The sequence below is a fragment of the Bombina bombina genome, chromosome 3 (genome assembly GCF_027579735.1).
Source record: "Bombina bombina isolate aBomBom1 chromosome 3, aBomBom1.pri, whole genome shotgun sequence".
Classification (NCBI taxonomy): domain Eukaryota; kingdom Metazoa; phylum Chordata; class Amphibia; order Anura; family Bombinatoridae; genus Bombina; species Bombina bombina.
The window spans coordinates 503952443-503977280 of NC_069501.1; the positions used below are offsets into that span (position 1 = coordinate 503952443).

At 41.0% G+C, this 24838-nt stretch overlaps 1 protein-coding gene across 2 annotated transcripts in view; it reads left to right on the forward strand.

The window, feature by feature from the left end:
* Positions 1–20399, forward strand: part of CEPT1 (choline/ethanolamine phosphotransferase 1) — a 178116-nt gene extending 157717 nt beyond the window's left edge. For both annotated transcript variants that reach the window (XM_053706884.1, XM_053706883.1), the window contains exon 9: positions 19607–20399. In XM_053706884.1, coding sequence (XP_053562859.1) covers positions 19607–19726 — 120 coding nt within the window. In that variant the 3' untranslated portion in view covers positions 19727–20399. The remainder of the gene's footprint in view (positions 1–19606) is intronic.
* Positions 20400–24838: the final 4439 nt, after the last annotated feature.

A 24838-nucleotide genomic window follows, 5' to 3' on the forward strand; every position in this document is an offset into this window, starting at 1 on the left:
CTTGGTCATTCAGTCTAGCTTATGTCTTTCCACCGTTTCCTCTTCTCCCTCGGCTAGTAGCCAGAATCAAACAGGAGAAGGCTTCGGTAATTCTGATAGCGCCTGCGTGGCCACGCAGGACTTGGTATGCAGACCTAGTGGACATGTCATCGGCTCCACCATGGAAACTGCCATCGAGGCAGGATCTTCTAATTCAAGGTCCATTCAAGCATCCAAATCTAGTTTCTCTGCAACTGACTGCTTGGAGATTGAATGCTTAATTCTAGCTAAGCGTGGGTTCTCTGAATCAGTTATAGATACTCTGATCCAGGCTAGAAAGCCTGTCACCAGGAAAATTTACCATAAGATATGGCGGAAATATCTTTGTTGGTGCGAATCCAATGGTTACTCGTGGAGTAAGGTTAGGATTCCAAGGATATTGTCTTTTCTCCAAGAAGGATTCGAGAAAGGTTTGTCAGCTAGTTCCTTAAAGGGACAGATATCTGCTCTGTCTATCCTGTTACACAAGCGTCTGGCAGCTGTACCAGACGTTCAGGCGTTTGCACAGGCCCTAGTTAGAATCAAGCCTGTCTACAGACCTGTGGCTCCTCCATGGAGTCTAAATTTAGTTCTTTCAGTTCTTCAAGGGGTTCCGTTTGAACCTTTGCATTCCATAGATATTTAGTTGTTATCTTGGAAAGTTTTTGTTTTTGGTAGCTATTTCTTTTGTTCAAAGAGTTTCTGAATTGTCTGCTTTGCAGTGTAGTTCACCCTATCTGGTGTTCCATGCAGATAAGGTTGTTTTGCGTACCAAACCTGGTTTCCTTCCAAAAGTGGTTTCTAATAAGAATATTAACCAGGAAATTATTGTTCCTTCTCTGTGCCCTAATCCAGTTTCTAAGAAGGAACGACTGTTACACAATCTTGATGTGGTTCGTGCTTTAAAATTCTATTTAAAGACAACTAAAGATTTCAGGCAAACATCATCCTTGTTTGTTGTCTATTCTGGTAAGAGGAGAGGTCAGAAAGCGACTGCTACCTCTCTTTCCTTCTGGCTGAAAAGCATCATCCGATTGGCTTATGAGACTGCTGGACTGCAGCCTCCTGAACGAATTACAGCTCATTCCACTAGAGCTGTGGCTTCCACATGGGCTTTCAAGAATGAGGCTTCTGTTGAACAGATTTGTAAGGCAGCGACTTGGTCTTCACTGCATACATTTGCCAAATTTTACAAATTCGATACTTTTGCTTCTTCGGAGGCTATTTTTGGGAGAAAGGTTTTGCAAGCAGTGGTGCCTTCCGTTTAGGTTACCTGACTTGTTCCCTCCCTTCATCCGTGTCCTAAAGCTTTGGTATTGGTATCCCACAAGTAAGGATGAATCCGTGGACTGGATACACCATGTAAGAGAAAACAGAATTTATGCTTACCTGATAAATTATTTCTCTTACGGTGTATCCAGTCCACGGCCCGCCCTGGCAATTAAGTCAGGTTCAAATTTATTTTAGTAAAACTACAGTCATCACTGCACCCTATGGTTTCTCCTTTTTCTCCTAACCGTCGGTCAAATGACTCGGGGGGTGGAGCCTGAGGGGAGCTATATGGACAGCTCTGCTGTGTGCTCTCTTTACCACTTCCTGTAGGGATTGAGAATATCCCACAAGTAAGGATGAATCCGTTTACTGGATACACCGTAAGAGAGAGTATTTTATCAGGTAAGCATAAATTCAGTTTTTTAGCACACATTCCTTTGCTGCTGCGACTTATCAGTGTGTGGGGAGAAGCTCTCAGGATTGGTGGAGGTTTTGGGGTACTCTGATCATCATTTCTTTCTGTCAAATTGGGGTATACATTTTTATTTAACCCTTTGCTTGCTGTGTTATTTACTATCTAGCCTTTACTGACTTTTTAATAGTTATTTCAACAGTACTTAACCCTTTAAGGACACAGCTTTCAGTTTGCTCAATTGTTTTATGACGGAATAATTCCGTCATATGTCCTTAAGAGGTTAAAGGGATAGGAAAGTCAAAATTAAACTTGCATGATTCCGATAGAGCATGTCATTTTAAAAGACTTTAAAATTTACTTCTATTTTCAAATGTGCTTCGTTCTCTTAGTATCCCTTGTTAAAAATGAATATGCACATATCATACACTAGTGGGAGCTGCTGCTAATTGGTGCCTGCACACATCTGTCTCTTGTGATTGGTTAACTAGATGTGTTCAGCTTCCTGCCAGTAGTACAATGATGTCCATTAAGCAAGGGATAACAAGAGAATAAAGCAAATTTGATAGTAGAAGTAAATTGGAAAGTTGTTTAAAATTGTATGTGCTATCTGAACCTCTCGGGGGTTAACTAGTTTTACATTGTGTCATTACTGGCACAATTACTGGCTATTAATTCGGGGTTAACTAACTATGTGCTTCTTACAGCTTATTTGCCTGTTTATCTCTGATACTTACGCTATTTGGTTATTGTTACTATGGAGCAAACTAGTACAGGTCAGGCCTCTGGTCAATCGACTGTTCATTTAGAAGGGAGATCCTTTGACACTTTAACCCCTTCCAGTTTGTGTTTGCTTTGAAAGGGTTCTGAGGTGTGTCCATCTGTTCAGATATGTACCTTTATATGCTATGTATTAGGGATGCACCGAAATTTCGGCCGCAGAAAGTTTCGGCCGAAAATAGCCTTTTTGGCTATTTCGGTTTTCGGGTTTTTTACCTGTTATTTTCTGTAAACTTATTGTGTGGCATGTTTCAAATTTGATGCTAGCCTAGAGCTGCTGTTTAAGTTTATTACTTGACTTACTGTTCTGCATATAATGAGTTTTCTAGGACTATACTTTATTTGGATAATTGGTAAAAAAAAAACAAAAAAACAGTTAAATATGATTCTGTTACATAGAACTAAATGAAGAATACAGTATATTGATATTTATAATTGTTTTAAGTAAGGAAACATTTTGGCCGAAAATTGCATTTTTTTCTTTTTTTTTTTTTCTTGGTAAAATTATTGTGTAGCATATTATTGTTTTAAGATATTTTGGTCCAATTTTAGTGTATTACTTTCAATAAAAGTGTGGGCTTTTTTATTGGCTCTAATTATGCAAAAAAAAAAAACTAAAAAAAATTAATTTGAAAAAACACATTTTCGATATCAGTTTCGGTTTTCGGCCAAGTGCATCCTGGATTTTCGGATTCGGTTTCGGTCCAGAATTTCCATTTCGGTGCATCACTACTATGTATATTTTTCACCTTAAACAGGGTTTTACTTTGCTACCTTTTTTCAGGGTGTGCATGGGTTTTTCCCTTGTCAAGGTTGTCCCCAGGTGGGTTCATCTAAACTTTCTCTTAAATTTAAGGGATATTTTCACACTACTAGTAATGAAACTGTTATGCATTCAGATGAATTGGAGAGTGATCATTCTTTGTCCTTTAGCTCATCAGGGACTTTTCCTTAGGAGCTGCCCCTCTAAGTTATAACTCTGATAAGTCTCAGGACCCTGCTGCTGTGGCAGCGGACATGTTCTTCACTTACAGGATTGAGCATAGTCATGCTTTTGTTATTGGAAGTTTTAATTGCTTTAAAAGTAGAGGATTCTCCTGCTACAGTTAAGCAACAAGTTAAAAGAATTGATCATTTTTAAGGCAGCCTTTTAGCAACCTTCTTCTTCCGTGCCTGATTCAGTTTCTGAATTAATTTCTAAAGAATGACAGAAACCAGGTATTCCTTTTGTTTCATCTGCCAAGTTTAATTCTATGTTCTCTGTTCCCTTTTCTTCTAATAGGGAGATTTGGAAACTATTCCTAAGGTGTATACAGCTATTTCCACTCTTGCCAGGTATGCTACTATTCTTTTGGAGGGTAGTTTCTCTTTTAAGGCTCCTTTGGATAGAACACTTGAGGGTTTCATTGACAATCCTTTCAACTTTCAATTTTTTTTTGTTTAGGTCTGCTGTCAGTGTTGTCTGTGTAGCTGCTGCTACTGATGCTTAGTGTGATGTTTCAGAACTTGTTTATGGTGGAAACTACTCTGGATGAGCTTCAGGATTGCGTAGATCTCCTGAAAACAGCAAATGGCTTTATTTATGATGCAGCAGTGGAAATGATTTGCATTAATGCTAAAAATGCTAATTTCTGCTGTTTTAACTTGACAAGCTTTATGGTTTAAATTTGATCTTCTTATATGGTTTATAAATGTTGATTCCTTTCTGTTGCTTTTCACTGTAAATCTCTGTTTGGGATATGGACTAGATGCTATTATAGCTACAGTCACTGGGGGTAAAGAAGCTTTTCTGTCCCAAGAATAACCTTAGATCTGTAGGACGTTTTTCATTTCTTTCAGCAATTGAAGAATTAGAAATCTTCAACCACCTCTTCCCAGAGTTCTGGTTACTCCAAATCTTCCTAGAAATCCAGTTGTGTTTGTCTAGAAACAAACAGTCCAAGAAGACTACCCAAGCCTCCGAAACCACATGGGAAATATCTGTTTAGTATCCCTGGGTGTTGGATATAATTTCTCAGGGGTATCAAATAAGCTGTTGTTTAAAGTCTCCTTGCAGAAAATTCTTCCTGTCTCAAGATCCTTTAAAGGGTCATGCTTTTTTAGCTTGTGTAAGAGATCTGGAATCAATGGGAATTAATCCAATCACAGCTTTTATTAAAATGTATTTATAGTGCCAAATAGGGTTCCTTTTGGCCTGTTTTGGATCTCAATATCCTAAACAAATTCCTGAAAGTTCCTACTTTCAAGATGGAGACAGTTTGCATGTTACTTCCTTTTAATGCAAGAGCTTAGTGTCTAAAAAGTAAAAAGATGCTTATTTGCACATTCCTATTCACATGGATCATGTCAAGTTCCTAAGATTTGCTTTTCTAGACAAGCATTATCAGTTTGCGGCCCTCATTTTTCGGTCTTGCTTCCGCACCCAAAATGTTTACCAAGATACTTGGAGCCCTGTGATTTGAGCGCAAGAAATCTCTGTAGTTCCTTACTTGGATGATCTTTTTTGGTTCTTTTCATCTGACCATGTGACACACTTGTATGGTTTTTCATTTTCTTCAAAGTCTTTTAGAGTGCAAGGAGTGTGGTGTCCTCATGAGGCAACGTTATCCATAAGTTTTCTGGAACTCAGTGTAATCTTCAGGGCTCTGCAGGGTTGCCCATCCTCGGGCAGGATTTTTTTCTTCGATTCCATTCAGACAATCTAATATCAATAATCAGGTAGCAACTCGCAGTTCCTTAGCAATGAGGGAGGGTAGACCTTTTTAGTTTAGTGTGCTCACAAAGGTTACTGTTGGAATTGTTTTAGGATTCCTAGAGTTCTTGAGTTTCTACAGGAGGGTTTGGATAAAGGTTTGTAAGCCTGTTCTCTGAAGGTTCCGACGTCGCCTTTTTTTGAATTGTTCCATAAGAGAATTGTTAAAATTCCAGCTTTTCAGACCTTTGTTCAAACTGACCAGAATTAAAACTGTTATTTGTCCAGTTTCTCTTTTTTGGATTCTTAATTTGGCTTTGAGGGTTCTTCAAACGTCTCATTTTGAGGCTATGCATGGTTTAGACCTTCAGCTTTTATCCTGAAATATTATTTTTCTTTGGCTTATCTACTGGCAGAAGGGTATCCGAGCTTTCAGCATTTTCTTGCTAATTTCCCTGCTTTTTCTTTTCCTCCATCTACTTGGCTATATGTATGACTGGGGGTTGGTGGGAAGTAGAAATTATTTAAAGCTCAGGTGTGTTTGGGGTATCTTTTGCTGCTTCCTAGTGGTCAGGAGGGGTATTCCCACACATGACTTATGGACTCTCACATCATGAAAGAAAGTAATTTATCAGATAAGTAACATTTGGAGGGGTCCTCCCTTATAATTTCTCATAAAAGTCCCAAATGTACCAGTGTAATTTCCCCTGCCTCCAGGCGCATGCACAAGAACAACATTCCAATTTACTTTTATTATCAAATTTGCTTTGTACTCATGGTATTCTTTGTTGAAAGCTAAACCCTTACAAATGCTCATTTCTAAGCCCTTAAAGGCTGCCTTTCATCTCAGTGCATTTTGACAGTTTTTCACAGCAAGACAGCAAAGACATTGTGCTCACTCCCATGGAGTTACTTCTCAATCAACTGTTTGGTTAAAATGTAAGTCTGTCAAAAGAACTGAAATAAGGGGCCACTCTGTAGAATCTTAGATACAAGGTAATCACAGAGGTAAAAAGTATATTAATATAACCGTGTTGTTTATGCAAAAGGGATTATCTATTTAAAGGGACAGTCTAGTATAAATTAAACTTTCATTATTCAGATAGGACTTTTAATTTTAATCAACTTTCCAATTTACTTTTATCATCAAATTTGATTTTTTTTCCCCTTGTATTCTTAGTTTAAACTAAACATAGGTAGGCTCATATGCTAATTTCTAAGCCTTTGAGGGCTGCCTCTTATCACATGCTTTTTAAATCTCTTTTCAACACAAAGAGACAGAAATTACACGTGGGCCATATAGATAACACTGTGTTCAGGCACAGGGGGTAATTTAACCCCTTAATGACCACAATGTACCCTGTATGTCACTGGTCGTTAAGGGTTTTTTCAGGACATAATAGCACAAGTCTAGCAAGAACACGCTATTAATGCACTCCCTCCAGCAGGCTTTGTGGAATAGAGCAGTCTCAACGCTGGTGGCAAGACCGCGCTATAAAACAATCAAGTCCCAAAAAAGGCCAGTGACATACAGGGTACGTCGCTGGTCCATAAGGGGTTAAGATTTAGCACAAAACAATGCTAAATTTAAGACAATAGATAATAAACAGTCACAGTCAAGTGATCAGGGGGCTGGAAGAAGGTTCCTAGATACAAGGTAATCACAGAGGTAAAAAGTATATTAATATAACTGTGTTGGCTCTGCAAAACTGGGGTATGAGTAATAAAGGGATTATCTATCTTTTAAAACAATAACAATTCTATGGTAGACTGTCCCTTTAAACAATAAAAAAATCTGGAGTAGACCAACCTGTCTCTCCTGTATAATTCTTCTGTTCCTACATATCCAGTATGCATCCATTGAAGTGATATATATATAAATATATATATATATATATATATATATATATATATGAGCAAAATAAATGCTCCTGCAGTATACGTGATACCAACTCATAGCTTATGGTTTTCTAGATTGCTATTGTATTACAGAGGGTAGCATAAGTTACAAACACTCCAGTATTGTGGGACTGGTATGTGCACAGATAGACTCATACATGTGTTTTTTGGACTGCAAAGAGGTCTCCCTGCCTGTAGCATGTCCTAGTGATGGGGGGTAGTAAACCATCCTTTGTTAATGATTTTCTTTTTTTTAAATAATTTAATTTCTTTTTCTCCTACATTGGTGTATCCGGTCCACGGCTTCATCCTTACTTGTGGGATATTCTCAATCCCTACAGGAAGTGGCAAAGAGAGCACACAGCAGAGCTGTCCATATAGCTCCCCTCAGGCTCCGCCCCCCCAGTCATTCTCTTTGCCGCTCTAACTAGTAGCATCTCCACGGGGGTGGTAAAGAGTATGTGGTGTTAGTTGTAGTTTTTTATTTCTTCTATCAAGAGTTTATTTTAAAATAGTGCCGGCTTGTACTATTTACTCTGAAGCAGAAAGTGATGAAGATTTCTGCTGAGAGGAATATGATTTCAGCACCAGTAACTAAAATCCATTGCTGTTCCCACGCAGGACTGTTGAATACCAGAGAACTTCAGTTGGGGGGAACAGTTTGCAGGCTTAACTGCATCAGGTATGATCAGTCATTTTTCTAACAAGACCAAGTAATGCTAGAAGACTGTCAGAAATCCCCTCAGGGATAGGTATGCCATTTTTCTTAGACTCTGTATAAAATGATGGCTTATATTAAGGGCTCTATGCTGGTTGACACTATTGTGGGCTTAATCGATTGCTTTTTAGCATGTTTTCAGTATAAATAAGGTGTTTGTTCAGACTTTGAAACACTTATGGGGTTTAATATTGCGCCTGGCACTTATTTGGACACCTAATCTAGTCTGAAAGGCCCCTACACTCTGGAATGAAGAGGGAGGAGGCCTCATTTTCGCGCCTCAATTGCGCAGTTGTTTTGACTAGTCAGTTCATGCAGCTTCACGTGGGGAGTCCAGAGACATCAGAAAGGACTTCAGAGAGGCTTATTTCCTACTTAAATAATCCCTAAGGAAGGTAAAAGCCACAGTAGAGGCTGTGGCATTGTACTGTAGTGTTTTTAACCGGTTAACTGCTGTTATTAGCTCCGGTTTGGGCATTAAGGGGTTAATTGGTCTGAAAATTTGTGTGCAATCTTTTCAAAGCATTAAGACACTGTGGTGAAAATTTCATTAAAATCGGATGTTTATTTGATGGTTTTTTGATGTTTCAGTAATAAAGTGTGCACTTTTATTATTTAAAGACACAGTGACGTTTTTGTCAAAAATACTTTTTATTGCATTGAAGTTCTGTCTAAGTCTGTCAAACATGTCTGACCCTTCAGATAGCCTATGTTCTGTATGTTTAAAGGCCAAGGTGGTTCCCCCATTAAATTTATGTGTGAAGTGTGCCATAGCGTCCAAACAGCTTAAGGACCGTACAATCACGCTTAAAGATGTAGCCCAAGATGATTCTTTAGCTGAAGGTAGTGAGGATAGCCCGCTATCCCCTCCTCCTGTGTCAACACCAGCTATGACCGTGCAAGCGATGCCCAATACATCTAGCGCACCAATTGCTATTACTATGCAACAGTTAGCAGCAGTAATGGATAATTCTCTCACAGCATTTTTATCCAAACTGCCAGCTTTTCCAAGGAAGCGTGATTGCTCAGTTTTAAATACAGAAAATGAGCAAGCAGACGCAGAGGATAATTTATCTGTAGTGCCCTCACATCAATCTGACTTGGCGGTGAGGGAGGGTCTGCCTGAGGGAGAAATTTCTGACACAGGAAAAGTTTCTCAGCAGGCAGAGCCTGATACCATAGCATTTAAATTTAAGCTAGAACACCTCCGCGCCCTACTTAAGGAGGTCCTAGCTACACTTGATGATTGTGACCCTTTGGTGGTCCCAGAAAAATTGTGTAAAATGGACAAATTCTTAGAGGTCCCAGTACACACTGATGCGTTTCCGATACCTAAGAGGGTGGCGGATATCGTGACTAAGGAGTGGGAGAAGCCAGGTGTACCTTTTGTTCCCCCTCCTATATTTAAGAAAATGTTCCCAATTGTTGACCCCAGAAGGGACGCGTGGCAGACGGTCCCTAAGGTAGAGGGGGCAGTTTCAACGCTAGCTAAGCGCACGACTATACCAATAGAAGACAGTTGCGCTTTCAAAGATCCTATGGATAAAAAATTAGAAGGTTTACTTAAGAAAATTTTTGTTCAACAGGGTTTTCTTCTTCAACCAATTTCTTGCATTATTCCTGTAACCACTGCAGCGGCTTTTTGGTTTGAGGAACTAGAAAACTCGCTCCAGAAGGAGATTTCTTATGATGAAGTCATGGACAGAATTCACGCCCTGAAGTTGGCTAATTCTTTCATTACAGATGCCGCTTTGCAGTTAGCTAAATTAGCGGCGAAAAATTCTGGTTTTGCAATCGTGGCGCGCAGAGCGCTTTGGCTAAAATCTTGGTCGGCAGATGTGTCGTCCAAAACAAAATTGCTTAATATTCCTTTCAAGAGTAAGACCCTATTCGGGCCAGAGTTGAAAGAAATTATTTCAGATATCACTGGGGGAAAGGGCCATGCCCTTCCACAGGATAGACCTTTCAAAGCTAAAAATAAGTCTAATTTTCGTTCCCTTCGTAATTTCAGGAACGGACCTGCTTCTACCTCTACAGCCACTAGGCAAGAGGGTAACGCATCCCAGCCCAAACCAGCATGGAAACCATTGCAAGGCTGGAACAAGGGTAAACAGGCCAAGAAGCCTGCTGCTGCTACCAAGACAGCATGAAGGGGTAGCCCCCGATCCGGGACCGGATCTAGTAGGGGGCAGACTTTCTCTCTTTGCTCAGGCTTGGGCAAGAGATGTTCCGGACCCCTGGGCACTAGAAATTGTCTCTCAGGGGTATCTTCTAGAATTCAAGGACTTTCCTCCAAAGGGAAGGTTCCACATGTCTCGCTTATCTTTACACCAGATAAAGAGACGGGCATTCTTACATTGTGTAGAAGACCTTTTAAAAATGGGAGTGATACACCCAGTTCCAACAGCAGAACAAGGACTGGGTTTTTACTCAAACCTGTTTGTAGTTCCCAAAAAGGAAGGAACTTTCAGGCCAATTCTGGATTTAAAAATCCTAAACAAATTCCTCAGAGTTCCATCATTCAAAATGGAAACCATTCGGACAATTTTACCAATGATCCAGGAGGGTCAATATATGACTACCGTGGACTTAAAGGATGCGTACCTGCATATTCCTATCCACAAAGATCACCATCAGTTCCTAAGGTTCGCCTTTCTGGACAAGCATTACCAGTTCGTGGCTCTTCCCTTCGGATTGGCCACTGCTCCCAGAATTTTCACAAAGGTGCTAGGGTCCCTTCTAGCGGTGCTAAGGCCAAGGGGCATTGCAGTAGCACCTTACCTAGACGACATCTTAATACAAGCGTCGTCCTTTCACAAAGCAAAGGCTCATACGGACATTGTTCTAGCCTTTCTAAGGTCTCACGGGTGGAAGGTGAACATAGAAAAAAGTTCTCTGTCCCCGTTCACAAGGGTTCCCTTCCTGGGAACAATAATAGACTCGGTAGAAAGATACAAATGGACCAGAAAACCAGAGACTCACTTCTCTGGTGGTTGTCTCAGGATCACCTGTCTCAGGCAATGAGTTTCCGCAGACCGGAGTGGATCATTGTCACGACCGACGCCAGCCTCTTAGGCTGGGGTGCAGTCTGGGAGTCCCTGAAAGCTCAGGGTCTTTGGTCTCGGGAAGAATCTCTTCTCCCGATAAACATTTTGGAATTGAGAGCGATATTCAATGTGCTCCAGGCATGGCCTCAACTAGCGGAGGCCAAATTCATCAGATTTCAGTCGGACAACATGACTACTGTAGCGTACATCAATCATCAGGGAGGAACAAAGAGTTCCCTGGCGATGAGGGAGGTATCCAAGATCATCAAATGGGCAGAGGATCACATCCCAGGAGTGGACAACTGGGAGGCGGATTATCTGAGTCGTCAGACTTTCCATCCGGGGGAGTGGGAATTTCACCCGGAGGTTTTTGCCCAGTTAACTCAACTATGGGGCCTTCCAGATCTGGATCTGATGGCGTCACGTCAGAACTCCAAAGTTCCACGTTACGGGTCCAGGTCCAGGGATCCCAAGGCGACATTGGTAGATGCCTTTGTGGCGCCTTGGTCGTTCAATCTAGCTTATGTCTTTCCACCGTTTCCTATTCTCTCCCAGCTAGTAGCCAGGATCAAACAGGAGAAGGCTTCGGTAATTCTAATAGCTCCTGCGTGGCCACGCAGGACTTGGAATGCAGACCTGGTGAATATGTCATTGGTTCCACCATGGAAGCTACCTTTGAGGCAGGACCTTCTAATCCAAGGTCCATTCGAACATCCAAACCTAGTTTCTCTGCAACTGACTGCTTGGAGATTGAACGCTTGATTCTAGCTAAGCGTGGGTTTTCGGAATCTGTTATAGATACTCTGATCCAGGCTAGAAAGCCTGTCACCAGGAAAATTTACCATAAGATATGGCGGAAATATCTTTGCTGGTGCGAATCCAAGGGTTACTCATGGAGTAAGATTAAGATTCCAAGGATACTATCTTTTCTCCAAGAAGGATTGGAGAAAGGTCTGTCAGCTAGTTCCTTAAAAGGACAGATATCTGCTCTGTCTGTTTTGTTGCACAAGCGTCTGGCAGCCGTGCCAGATGTTCAGGCGTTTGTACAGGCTTTAGTTAGAATCAAGCCTGTCTACAGACCTGTGGCTCCTCCATGGAGTCTAAATTTAGTTCTTTCAGTTCTTATAACGATTTAGTAGAGAGTGAGGATGGATCACAACTGCAGAGTATGCAAAATAAATGATTTGTATCACTTTTGGCAAATGGACTATTGAACAGCATAGACCAAGCTGCTTTCAGTGAAGTTGTTATTTTCAAGTAATTGAATTGCAGATCAGAAACTTGTCTGGCAACGAATGATGTAAAACATATATGCTGTTAAACGTCACAGCATTAGTATAGACATAAACAAAGTCTGCATCAGAAGAAATATAAAAAATAAATCAATTTCTTAGTAACAATCTTTAGAGTTCAGCTAGCTCCCAGTACGATGAATCTTGATAAAGAAAAGCAGAGTTCCAGAAAGCAGGTAGTGTTGCTATTAGTGCTGGAGTAAGATATAACAGTTCAGTGTGAAGTGTAACTCTCAGTTTTAGACACTATTAGTTAGTTTGTCACAGAACGGTATACACATGTGCTGATAGTCTTGCGGTCAGTAGAGTAGCAGGGAAAAGCAAAGTTCAATGTTTATTTGTACAGCACAGCTTAAAGAAACTACAGCGCTTACCCCCAGTCACCGGATGGTGTGTAATAGAAGCAGAATTAGTTCTGAGATGTCCTTGTACTTAATCCGTGGAAGGTTGTTTGTAGAAGAGTTGCGCTGTGTTGCAGTGGAAGAGAGATTGAAGTCCGGTGTGTGAGAAACACTTCAGTGGCTCAGATGAGATAGAAACTCAGAGGGAGACGACAGCAAACACACTGCAGTATGGATTAAGTCTCTGTTGTAGCGTGCACGCAAAAAAGAAAAACTCGCCTCTGTAAAACTTTCTGTAGGCAAAATAAGCATAAGAACCGGCAGTAGAAATAAGTAATCCCAAGGTAGTAGCTGATTCAGTAATTGGAAGAAAAGCAGACTGGTTTCTTGTCAGAAAAAACACACAGCAAGTGGAAAACAGACACGCTTCAGAGCTAGTCTAGAAACTTAATAATTAAGCACCTGTCTGCAGTCAGCTGATGCCTTAAGTACAGGTAAGGCTGAAGTCAGGTGAATGGAAATGGCATAGGTAAAACATGGAGCGGAATCCTTACATAAGGTGAATGGGAAAAGCATAGGTAAAACCTGAAGCGGAATCCTTACATACGCCCCCCTTCAAGCAAGCCGATCCTCGGCTTGATGTTTAGGTCTAAGGGGATAACGTCTGTGGAAACGAGAGATGAGTCTAGGTGCATCTATATTGGTATAAGGCTCCCAAGTGTCATCATCAGGTGAGTAGCCTTTCCATCTGACCAGATATTGTAAAACACCTTTATGCCGTCTGGAATCCAGGAGGTCTTGAATTTCATAAGTGTCCGAATCTAGGGGTACAGGTACAGGTGGTAAAATGGTTTTCACTGAAGGATCATCTGAAGCTGGTTTAAGAAGGGACACATGGAAAGTAGGATGGATGGGTATAGAACTAGGAAGGTCCAGAGTAACTGCATTTGGGTTAACAACGTGAGTGATAGTGAATGGTCCGATATATAATCCTGCTAGTTTTTTACTGGGAACAGGGATTTTGATGTTTTTTGTCGAAAGCCAAACTTTATCGCCTATGGCATAAGATGGTGATGGTCGTCTGCGTAAGTCGTAGTATTTCTTCTGTGAGGTCTGAGCCTGTAGAATATTTGTTTTTAGGAAGTGGAAGTTTTCAGCGAGCTTCTGTAGTAGATCATCTACCGAAGGAGAATTTGGGTTATCCGTTTGTTCCAGGGAGAAATGAGGATGAAAAGCATAGTTTGCAAAGAAGGGTGAAACTTTGGTGGATGAATTAACCGAGTTATTGTAGGCAAATTCGGCCAGATATAGGTATTGTGACCATTCATTTTGCTGATAAGAGCAATAACAGCGTAGATACTGCTCTAGCCATTGATTTAATTTCTCTGTTTGGCCATTTGTTTGTGGATGGAAGGCAGTACTTAGGCGATGATCAATTTTCAGTTGAGCAGAAAGACTTTTCCAGAACTTCGAGGTAAACTGAGTACCCCTATCAGTTGTTATGATGGAAGGAATTCCGTGGTATCTGACAATCGAATTTAAGAAGAGTTGTGCTGTCTCACTAGAAGTGGGAAGTTTGTTAAAAGGGATAAAATGAGCCATTTTGGTCAGGATGTCTGTGACAACTAGAATGGTGTTGAAACCTGAACTCACAGGTAATTCAACTATGAAGTCCATGCCGAGATGTAACCAAGGTCTATCAGGTATTTGAATTGGAAGAAGATGTCCATATGGCTTGGCCCTTTCCTTTTTGGAGGTGATGCAGATGGAGCAGTTTGAGATATAGTTTTTAACGGATGTTTCCAAATTTGGCCACCAATAGGATCTGCTGAGAAGTTCCTTTGTTTTCGTAATACCTGGATGTCCAAGGAGAGGTGGATCATGATGTTGTTTAATTAGAGCAGGTCTAAGAATCTCGGGGACATACAAGAGAGTCCCATGATAGTAGAGGTTGTTTCTACGAGATAGTCGGAGTTGAGGTAACTGAGGATCTGACCGTAAAGCAGTTTGAAGTTGCGTCTTGAAGGTGGACAGTAGACCCAAAAATCTATCGGGGGGAATGATAGAACTAGATTCCTGAGTGTTTGGAGGTCTAGGGTCTTTCCTAGAAAGTGCGTCCGCCTTTCCATTTTTAGAACCGGGCCTGTAGATGATTTGATAGTTAAACCTGCTGAAGTATAGGCTCCATCTTACCTGTCGACTAGAGAGAGTTTTATTCCTCTGTAAGAACTCGAGATTACGGTGATCCGTGTAGATGATTATTGGTAAGACGGTGCCCTCCAGGAGATGCCTCCAATGTTCAAAGGCACGTTTAATCGCCAGGAGTTCCTTTTCTCCAACAGCATAGTTCATCTCAGGTGCAGAAAGAATTTTGGAATAGAAAGCTACTGGATGTAGTGGTTGGGATATACTGCGTCTTTGCGAGAGGACAGCTCCAAGGGCATAATCGGAAGAATCCACCTCCAAAATGAATTGGAGAGAAGGGTCAGGAAATTGAAGTATTGGAGCAGAGCAGAAGGAGTTTTTTAATGAGTTGAAAGCTTCAGTTGCCTTGGAGTTCCAGGTGAAAGGTGTACTGGAACTGGTGAGTACAGTGAGAGGTTTAGCAATTTGAGAGAAATTTTTAATAAACTTTCTATAATAGTTGCTAAACCCGAGGAAACGTTGTAGTTCCTTCCTATTTTTTGGTTGTGGCCAGTTTTTTACTGAATCGACTTTGTTAGCCTGCATTTGGATACCTTTTGGGCCAATGGAGTACCCCAAAAAATCTATTTCTTTGGTGTGGAATACACACTTTTCTAGCTTTGCATATAGCCTATGAACTTGGAGCCTGGAAAGTATCCAACTAACATGTTTAACATGTTCTTCAAGCGTGTTTGAGTACACTAGAATGTCGTCCAGGTATACGACCACACAAGTATCAAGAAGATCGTGAAATATATCGTTAATAAAATACTGGAATGTGACCGGGGCGTTTGTTAACCCGAACGGCATTACCAGGTACTCAAACAGGCCGTATCTTGTCCTAAAAGCGGTCAACCACTCATCCCCTTCTCTTATGCGGACAAGGTTATAAGCCCCTCTTAGATCTAATTTGGTGAAGATTTTGGCATGTTGGAGGCGTTCAATGAGTTCGGGGATGAGTGGTAGGGGATACCTGTTTTTTATCGTGATCTTATTGAGTTCCCTGAAGTCGATGATTGGTCGAAGGGAGTTATCTTTGTTTCTTACAAAGAAGAACCCGGCTGCTGCTGGAGAGACTGAAGGACGTATAAAACCTTTTTTTAGGTTTTCATCTAAATACGTCTTTAAATGATCAAGCTTGGGTTGGCAAAGAGGGTAGAGATGACCGTAGGGAGGAGTGGTACCAGGTTTTAGGTCGATCGGACAGTCATACGACCGATGAGGAGGTAGAGTATCAGCTTCCTTCTTACTGAATACATCTACAAACTTCTCATATACTTTAGGTATGTGTGGAGTTTCTGTCAAATGGAAGAGGACAGAATGATTTAGACAGGTTTGCTGACAATATGGTGAATCAAGTTTTACTTCCAAAGAACTCCAATTGATCACAGGTTCATGTAAACGAAGCCATTGCAACCCTAGTACAATGGGGAATAGAGGAGAGGTAATAACATCAAAAGTGATGTATTCCTGATGTGAACCTAGGGTGGATACCAGAATGGGAATTGTATGCTGAGTAATAGGACCAGAAGAAATTTCAGACCCATCTACAACCCGTATAGAGACAGGAGACAATTTAGTGATGAGAGGAATTTTTTTTTTTTTCAACAATAGCTTTATCTATGTAATTCCCTTGGGCTCCTGTGTCAATTATAGCTTCTTTCGTCATGCGATTGCTGTCCCACTGTAAAGAGAGGGTTAAAGTACAGTGAATTGGTTTATCATGTTCAATCATTGAAGTCAAATGTAAGAGAGACTTACTATTTTTATTTTTACGTAGGGAGGGGCATTCACGGATAGGATGATTTGGACTTCCACAATACATACACAGTCCTTTTGATTTTCTTCTAAACCTTTCTTCAGAGGTCAATGGACCCCTCATAAAGCCTATATCCATAGGTTCAGGCACACTTGATGAAGAAGCAGTTGGAGGAGGATGGGAAGATCTCTTATAAGAAGAATCCCCAATTTGACGCTCTGACTTCCTTTCGCGAAGCCTTCTATCTATTTGCATTGAGAGCTTCATGAAGCCGTCTAATGAGTCAGGGAGATCAGTTCGGGCTAGCTCATCTTTAACTGCTTCCGAGAGTCCTAGGCGAAATTGGTTTCTTAAGGCAATCACGTTCCATTGGGAGTCAATGGCATGTTGTTTAAACTCCGTTATATAAACTTCAACAGGACGGTTGCCTTGCTTTAGTTTCCGCATCTTGCTTTCTGCAGTCAATTGTAAATTTGAGTCTGAATAAAGTTCATCCATGACTGCTAGAAAAGACTGTAGGGATGATAGAATAGGATCGTTGGTTTCAAAGAGCGTGTCTGCCCAGATTCGGGGTTCACCCCGTAGATAGGTAATCATTGTGAGCACTTTAATCTTATCATTAGGATATGTGAGTGGCTTAAGGTCGAAAGTGAGGAGGCAGGCATTCCTATATTGGCGATAGAGACTCCTATCACCATTGAACAAATCGGGTGCTGCAATCTGTGGTTCCACAATAGATTCAGCAGCATTTGCTTTGGGAGGAGTTGTCTCTCTTATAATCTTAGTTAAAGTCTCATTTTCAACCTTTAGATCTCTAAGGCCTTGACTGAGTTCATCTACTCTTTTAGACAGGTTGTAAACGAATTGGGGCAATTCTGCTGGATCCATTTTTATAGGGCTTAATTATTCTGTAACGATTTAGTAGAGAGTGAGGATGGATCACAACTGCAGAGTATGCAAAATAAATGATTTGTATCACTTTTGGCAAATGGACTATTGAACAGCATAGACCAAGCTGCTTTCAGTGAAGTTGTTATTTTCAAGTAATTGAATTGCAGATCAGAAACTTGTCTGGCAACGAATGATGTAAAACATATATGCTGTTAAACGTCACAGCATTAGTATAGACATAAACAAAGTCTGCATCAGAAGAAATATAAAAAATAAATCAATTTCTTAGTCACAATCTTTAGAGTTCAGCTAGCTCCCAGTACGATGAATCTTGATAAAGAAAAGCAGAGTTCCAGAAAGCAGGTAGTGTTGCTATTAGTGCTGGAGTAAGATATAACAGTTCAGTGTGAAGTGTAACTCTCAGTTTTAGACACTATTAGTTAGTTTGTCACAGAACGGTATACACATGTGCTGATAGTCTTGCGGTCAGTAGAGTAGCAGGGAAAAGCAAAGTTCAATGTTTATTTGTGCAGCACAGCTTAAAGAAACTACAGCGCTTACCCCCAGTCACCGGATGGTGTGTAATAGAAGCAGAATTAGTTCTGAGATGTCCTTGTACTTAATCCGTGGAAGGTTGTTTGTAGAAGAGTTGCGCTGTGTTGCAGTGGAAGAGAGATTGAAGTCCGGTGTGTGAGAAACACTTCAGTGGCTCAGATGAGATAGAAACTCAGAGGGAGACGGCAGCAAACACACTGCAGTATGGATTAAGTCTCTGTTGTAGCGTGCACGCAAAAAAGAAAAACTCGCCTCTGTAAAACTTTCTGTAGGCAAAATAAGCATAAGAACCGGCAGTAGAAATAAGTAATCCCAAGGTAGTAGCTGATTCAGTAATTGGAAGAAAAGCAGACTGGTTTCTTGTCAGAAAAAACACACAGCAAGTGGAAAACAGACACGCTTCAGAGCTAGTCTAGAAACTTAATAATTAAGCACCTGTCTGCAGTCAGCTGATGCCTTAAGTACAGGTAAGGCTGAAGTCAGGTGAATGGAAATGGCATAGGTAAAACATGGAGCGGAATCCTTACATAAGGTGAATGGGAAAAGCATAGGTAAAACCTGAAGCGGAATCCTTACAGTTCTTCAAGGGGTTCCGTTTGAACCTCTACATTCCATAGATATTAAGTTACTATCTTGGAAAGTTTTGTTTTTGGTAGCTATTTCTTCTGCTAGAAGAGTTTCTGAATTGTCTGCTTTGCAGTGTAATTCACCCTATCTGGTGTTTCATACAGATAAGGTCGTTTTACTTACCAAGCCTGGTTTTCTTCCAAAAGTGGTTTCCAATAAGAATATTAACCAGGAAATAGTTGTTCCTTCTCTGTGTCCTAATCCAGTTTCTAACAAGGAACGTTTGTTACACAATCTTGATGTGGTTCGTGCTTTGAAGTTTTATCTAAAAGCAACTAAAGACTTCAGACAAACATTGTCCTTGTTTGTAGTCTATTCTGGCAAGAGGTCAAAAGGCGACTGCGACCTCTCTGTCTTTCTGGCTGAAAAGCATCATCCGGTTGGCTTATGAGACTGCTGGAAGGCAGCCTCCTGAACGAATTACAGCTCACTCTACTAGAGCTGTGGCTTCCACATGGGCTTTCAAGAATGAGGCTTCTGTTGAACAGATCTGTAAGGCAGCGACTTGGTCTTCACTGCATACATTTGCCAAATTTTACAAATTCAATACTTTTGCTTCTTCGGAGGCTATTTTTGGGAGAAAGGTTTTACAAGAAGTGGTGCCTTCCGTTTAGGTTACCTGACTTGTTCCCTCCCTTCATCCGTGTCCTAAAGCTTTGGTATTGGTTCCCACAAGTAAGGATGAAGCCGTGGACTGGATACACCAATGTAGGAGAAAACAGAATTTATGTTTACCTGATAAATTTCTTTCTCCTACGGTGTATCCGGTCCACGGCACACCCTGGCATTTGGTCAGGTTTAAATTTATTTTTGTAAACTACAGTCACCACTGCACCCTATGGTTCTCCTTTTTCTCCTAACCGTCGGTCGAATGACTGGGGGGGCGGAGCCTGAGGGGAGCTATATGGACAGCTCTGCTGTGTGCTCTCTTTGCCACTTCCTGTAGGGATTGAGAATATCCCACAAGTAAGGATGAAGCCGTGGACCGGATACACCGTAGGAGAAAGAAATTTATCAGGTAAACATAAATTCTGTTTTCTCTATAAATAACTTATTTTTCTAAAAAAATGTCCTGTAAGCTTCACGTAAACTACATATGGTTTTTTTTTACTTTTTCAGGTACTTTCTCTATTTGATTTGATCCGCTACAGTGTGAGTGTCTGCAATCAAATAGCTTCTCACCTTCATATTGAAGTATTCAGAATAAAGATGGCTGCCACAAATTCTAACCACCATTAAGTGACATAGAAAATGAAATTGTATAAGAGAAGTAAATGCATTTCCAAGTATGAACATTAAAGGAGAGTCAAAAATATTAATTTATAACTGTTGTATAAGTTTTTTAGTAACGCCTTCCCAAAAAACTTGCTATAAAGAATTATGATATTACTATACACTGCTATAAAATATTTTTGACTTGCTATAATTCTACAGTCACGCATGCTGAAATGGTTTTTCCTTTAGCAGAAAGATCTGAAGTATCAAAAAATGGAATTTCCCAAAATGCAGTATTTTAAGAAAAAAAAAGCCAAAAAATGTTATTTTGAGTTTTATTCCTTTTAATTTCCCCCACTTTGAATTTATTTAAGCTACTTTACCTTAAAATAGCTTTTCAAATGAAGACAAATTTGCATTACTGACTGTGTTATAAACTAACTAAAGTCCCAAATGTATAAAGTTTGAAGTTAATTTTCTCTCTGAAAAAATGTGATGTGTTTTATTGCATAAGAAGTATGACTTATGATGTCATGGTGCTCTATGCATTAAATTGGCTTAAAAAATGTAAGATTGTTTTATATTTTTAATATTGTCTTCAATCCTTCTTCCTTTGAAACAAATATAAAACTTTACTGTTTTTTGTATAAATTTCAAGCTATATTTTTTCTCCTTTCAAATAAACACATAAATTATATGTTTTGTCACACATATTTTATGTTAAAGGAGGGTTTATTTTGGGAGCATTATTTTGGTATTCTGGTTATGGATTATGATGAAACAATACAAGTTATCCGGCTGTCGGCCAGGAACATGGGCACACCTTCTACGATTAGCATAGTGGGTAGTGTGATTGGTTTAGGCATTGAGTCTGCAAAAATTGTTATTTCTCTTGTAAGATGTATCGAGTCCACGGATTCATCCTTACTTGTGGGATATTCTCCTTCCCAACAGGAAGTGGCAAAGAGAGCACCCAAAGCAGAGCTGTCTATATAGCTCCCCCCTTAGCTCCACCCCCCAGTCATTCTCTTTTGCCTACTCTAAGAAACTAGGAAGGGCAGAGCGAGTGTGGTGACAAAAATGTTAGTTTTTTATTTCTCAAGCAAAAGTTTATTTTAAATGGTACCGGTGTGTACTATTTACTCTCTGGCAGAAAAGGGATGAAGATTTCTGCAAGGAGGATTATGATCTTAGCACTTTGTAACTAAGATCCACTGCTGTTTTTACAAGGGCTGAAGAGTACAGGAAAACTTCAGTTGGGGGAACGGTTTGCATGCTAAGCTGCATTTGAGGTATGTTCAGTCTATATTTTTTCTAGACAGACTGTGTTAATTCTAGAAAAGGCTGGCAATATCCCCATGAGGGAAGGGTAAGCTGTATTCAGACACTTTGATAGGAATTTCAGCTTGCTTGAAGGGCTCATAAGTTACTGGTGACACTGTTAGGAAAAAACGTTTTTTGTTTGTTCAGTAAATGATGCAATTATAACGTTTTTTTAAAGGGACTAAAGGGGTCATTGTGGCTTGTTTTAGGGTTTTTTAATCCACATGGTTAATTAAGAGACACTCAGGTGTTTTTCTAATAGGCCTCAAAACATTGAGTGAGGTGGGAGGGGCCTATTTTCGCACCTCAGTTGCGCAGTTTCTTTTTCTTAGAGACATCCAACTGCTTCTCCAGTGGTTCCTGCTGTGTTTGAGGGCTGTAAAGGAGGTTTTTTCCCCACAAATCGTTCTGAAGGGCAGGTAGGCGCCACAGCAGAGCTGTGGCAAGGTGCTGAAAGTCTTTTTTACCGTTTTTGACGTTTTTTCAATCCGGTTTTGCCATTAAGGGGTTAATTGTTTTTTTGCATAGCTGTGCAAACTTACTAAGGCTGTAAGATACTACTGTAAAAATTTTGTTAAGTTTACTGCTTTTTTACACTGTTTTGCAGAACTTGTGCAGCTTTTTTTCTCTTAAAGGCACAGTAACTTTTTATTTCTAAGTGTTATTTACTTTGATTACAGTGTTTTCCAAGCTTGCTTGTTACATTACTAGCCTATTTAACATGTCTGACACCAAGGAAAATCCTTGTTCAATATGTTTGGAAGCCATTGTGGAACACCCTCTTAGAATGTGTCCCAATTGTACTGATATGTCTATAATTTATAAAGAACATATATTAGCACTTAAAAATAGAGCAATAGATGATTCTCAGTCAGAAGTAAATGAGGGTTCGCCATCTAGCTCTCCCCAAGTGTCACAACCAGTAACGCCCGCACAAGTGACGCCAAGTACCTCTAGTGCGTCGAATTCATTTACTTTGCAAGACATGGCCACAGTTATGAATACAACCCTCACAGAGGTTTTTTCCAAACTGCCTGGATTACAAGGAAAGCGGGACAGCTCTGGGTTAAGGAAAAATGCTGAGCCGTCTCATTCTTTAGTAGCCGTATCTGATATGCCCTCACAATGCTCTGAAGGGGTGAGGGATTTGTTATCTGAGGGAGAAATTTCTGATTCAGGAAAGACGCTTCCTCAGACAGATTCTGATATGACGGCCTTTAAATTTAAGCTTTAACACCTCCGCTTATTGCTTAGGGAGGTATTAGCAACTCTAGATGATTGTGACCCTCTAGTGGTCCCAGAGAAATTGTGTAAAATGGATAAATACTTAGAGGTTCCTGTTTACACTGATGTTTTTCCAGTCCCTAAGAGGATTGTGAATATTATTGCTAAGGAGTGGGATAGACCAGGTATTCCGTTCACTTCCCCTCCTGTTTTTAAGAAAATGTTTCCCATATCTGACACCATAAGGGACTCATGGCAGACAGTTCCTAAGGTGGAGGGAGCTATTTCTACTCTGTCTAAGCGTACAACTATACCTATCGAAGACAGTTGTGCTTTCAAAGATCCTATGGATAAAAAATTAGAGGGTCTCTTGAAGAAAATTTTTGTTCATCAAGGTTTTTCTCTCCAACCTATTGCGTGCATTGTTCCTGTAACGACTGCAGCTGCTTTCTGGTTTGAGGCTCTAGAGGAGGCTCTTCAAATAGAGACTCCATTAGAGGAGATTATGGACATGCCGCTTTCCAACTGGCTAAATTAGCGGCAAAGAATTCAGGTTTTGCCATTTTAGCACGCAGGGCGTTATGGCTTAAGTCTTGGTCTGCTAAATCTAAACTTCTGAACATTCCTTTCAAAGGTAAGACCCTATTCGGGCCTGAACTGAAAGAGATTATTTCAGACATCACTGGAGCGAAAGGTCATGCCCTCCCTCAGGATAGATCAAGTAAGATGAGGACCAAACAGAATAATTTTCGTTCCTTTCGGAACTTTAAGAGTGGTCCCGCTTCAGCTTCCTCTACTGCAAAGCAAGAGGGGAATTTTGCCCAATCCAAGTCAGTCTGGAGAGCTAACCAGGCTTGGTACAAGGGTAAATCCGGGACCGGATCTAGTGGGGGGCAGACTCTCTCTCTTCACTCAGGCTTGGGCGAGAGATTTTCACGATCCCTGGGCTTTAGAAATTGTGTCCCAGGGGTATCTTCTGGAATTCAAAGACTCCCTTCCAAGCGGGAGATTTCACATTTCTCGATTGTCTGTAAACCAGAGAGAGGCGTTCTTACGCTGTGTAGAAGACCTACATACCATGGTGATCCGCCCAGTCCCAATAGAAGAACAGGGGCTAGGGTTTTATTCAAACCTGTTTGTGGTTCCCAAAAAAGAGGGAACTTTCAGACCAATCTTGGATCTCAAAATTCTAAACAAGTTCCTCGAGGTTCCATCATTCAAGAGGGAGACTATTCGGACTATTCTACCTCTGATCCAGGAGGGTCAATATATGACTTACGTGGACTTAAAGGATGCGTATCTACACATCCCTATTCACAGAGATAATCATCAATTTCTCAGATTCGCCTTTCTAAACAGGCATTACCAGTTTGTGGCCCTTCCCTTCGGGTTGGCCACGGCTCCCAGAATTTTCACAAAAGTGCTAGGGTCCCTTCTGGCGGTTCTGCGACTACAGGGCATAGCAGTGACGCCTTATCTAGACGACATCTTAATTCAGGCGTCGACTTTCCAGCTAGCCAAGTCTCACACAGACATCGTGTTGGCTTTTCTGAGAGCTCACGGGTGGAAGGTGAACATAAAAAAGAGTTCTCTCTTCCCTCTTACAAGAGTTTCCTTCCTAGGGACTCTGATAGACTCAGTAGAAATGAAAATATTTCTGACGGAGGTCAGAAAATTAAAACTCTTAACCACTTGCCGAGCTCTTCATTCCATTCCTTGGCCATCAGTGGCTCAGTGTATGGAGGTAATCGGACTCATGGTAGCGGCAATGGACATAGTTCCTTTTGCCCGCCTACACCTCAGACCACTGCAACTATGCATGCTCAAACAGTGGAATGGGGATTATGCAGATTTATCTCCTCAACTGCATCTGGACCAGGGGACCAGAGACTCTCTTCTCTGGTGGTTGTCTCAGGTCCACCTGCCTCAGGGAATGTGTTTCCGCAGGCCAGAGTGGCTCATTGTAACGACAGATGCCAGCCTGCTAAGCTGGGGTGCAGTCTGGAACTCCCTGAAAGCACAGGGCTTATGGTCTCGGGAGGAAGCTCTCCTCCCGATAAACATTCTAGAACTGAGAGCGATATTCAATGCGCTTCCGGCGTGGCCTCTGCTTGCTGCGGCCAAATTCATCAGATTTCAGTCGGACAACATCACGACTGTAGCTTATATCAATCATCAAGGAGGAACAAGGAGTCCTCTAGCGATGATGGAGGTAACCAAAATAATCCGGTGGGCAGAGGATCACTCTTGCCATCTCTCAGCAATCCACATCCCAGGGGTAGAGAACTGGGAGGCGGATTTTCTAAGTCGTCAGACTTTTCATCCGGGGGAATGGGAACTCCATCCGGAGGTATTTGCCCAGCTGATTCAGCTATGGGGCACACCAGAATTGGATCTGATGGCGTCTCGTCAGAATGCCAAACTTCCTCGTTACGGGTCCAGGTCCCTGGATCCCAAGGCGGTACTGATAGATGCTCTAGAAGTGCCTTGGCTCTTCAATCTGGCCTATGTATTTCCACCGTTTCCTCTCCTCCCACGTCTGGTTGCCAGAATCAAGCAGGAGAGAGCTTTGGTGATTCTGATAGCACC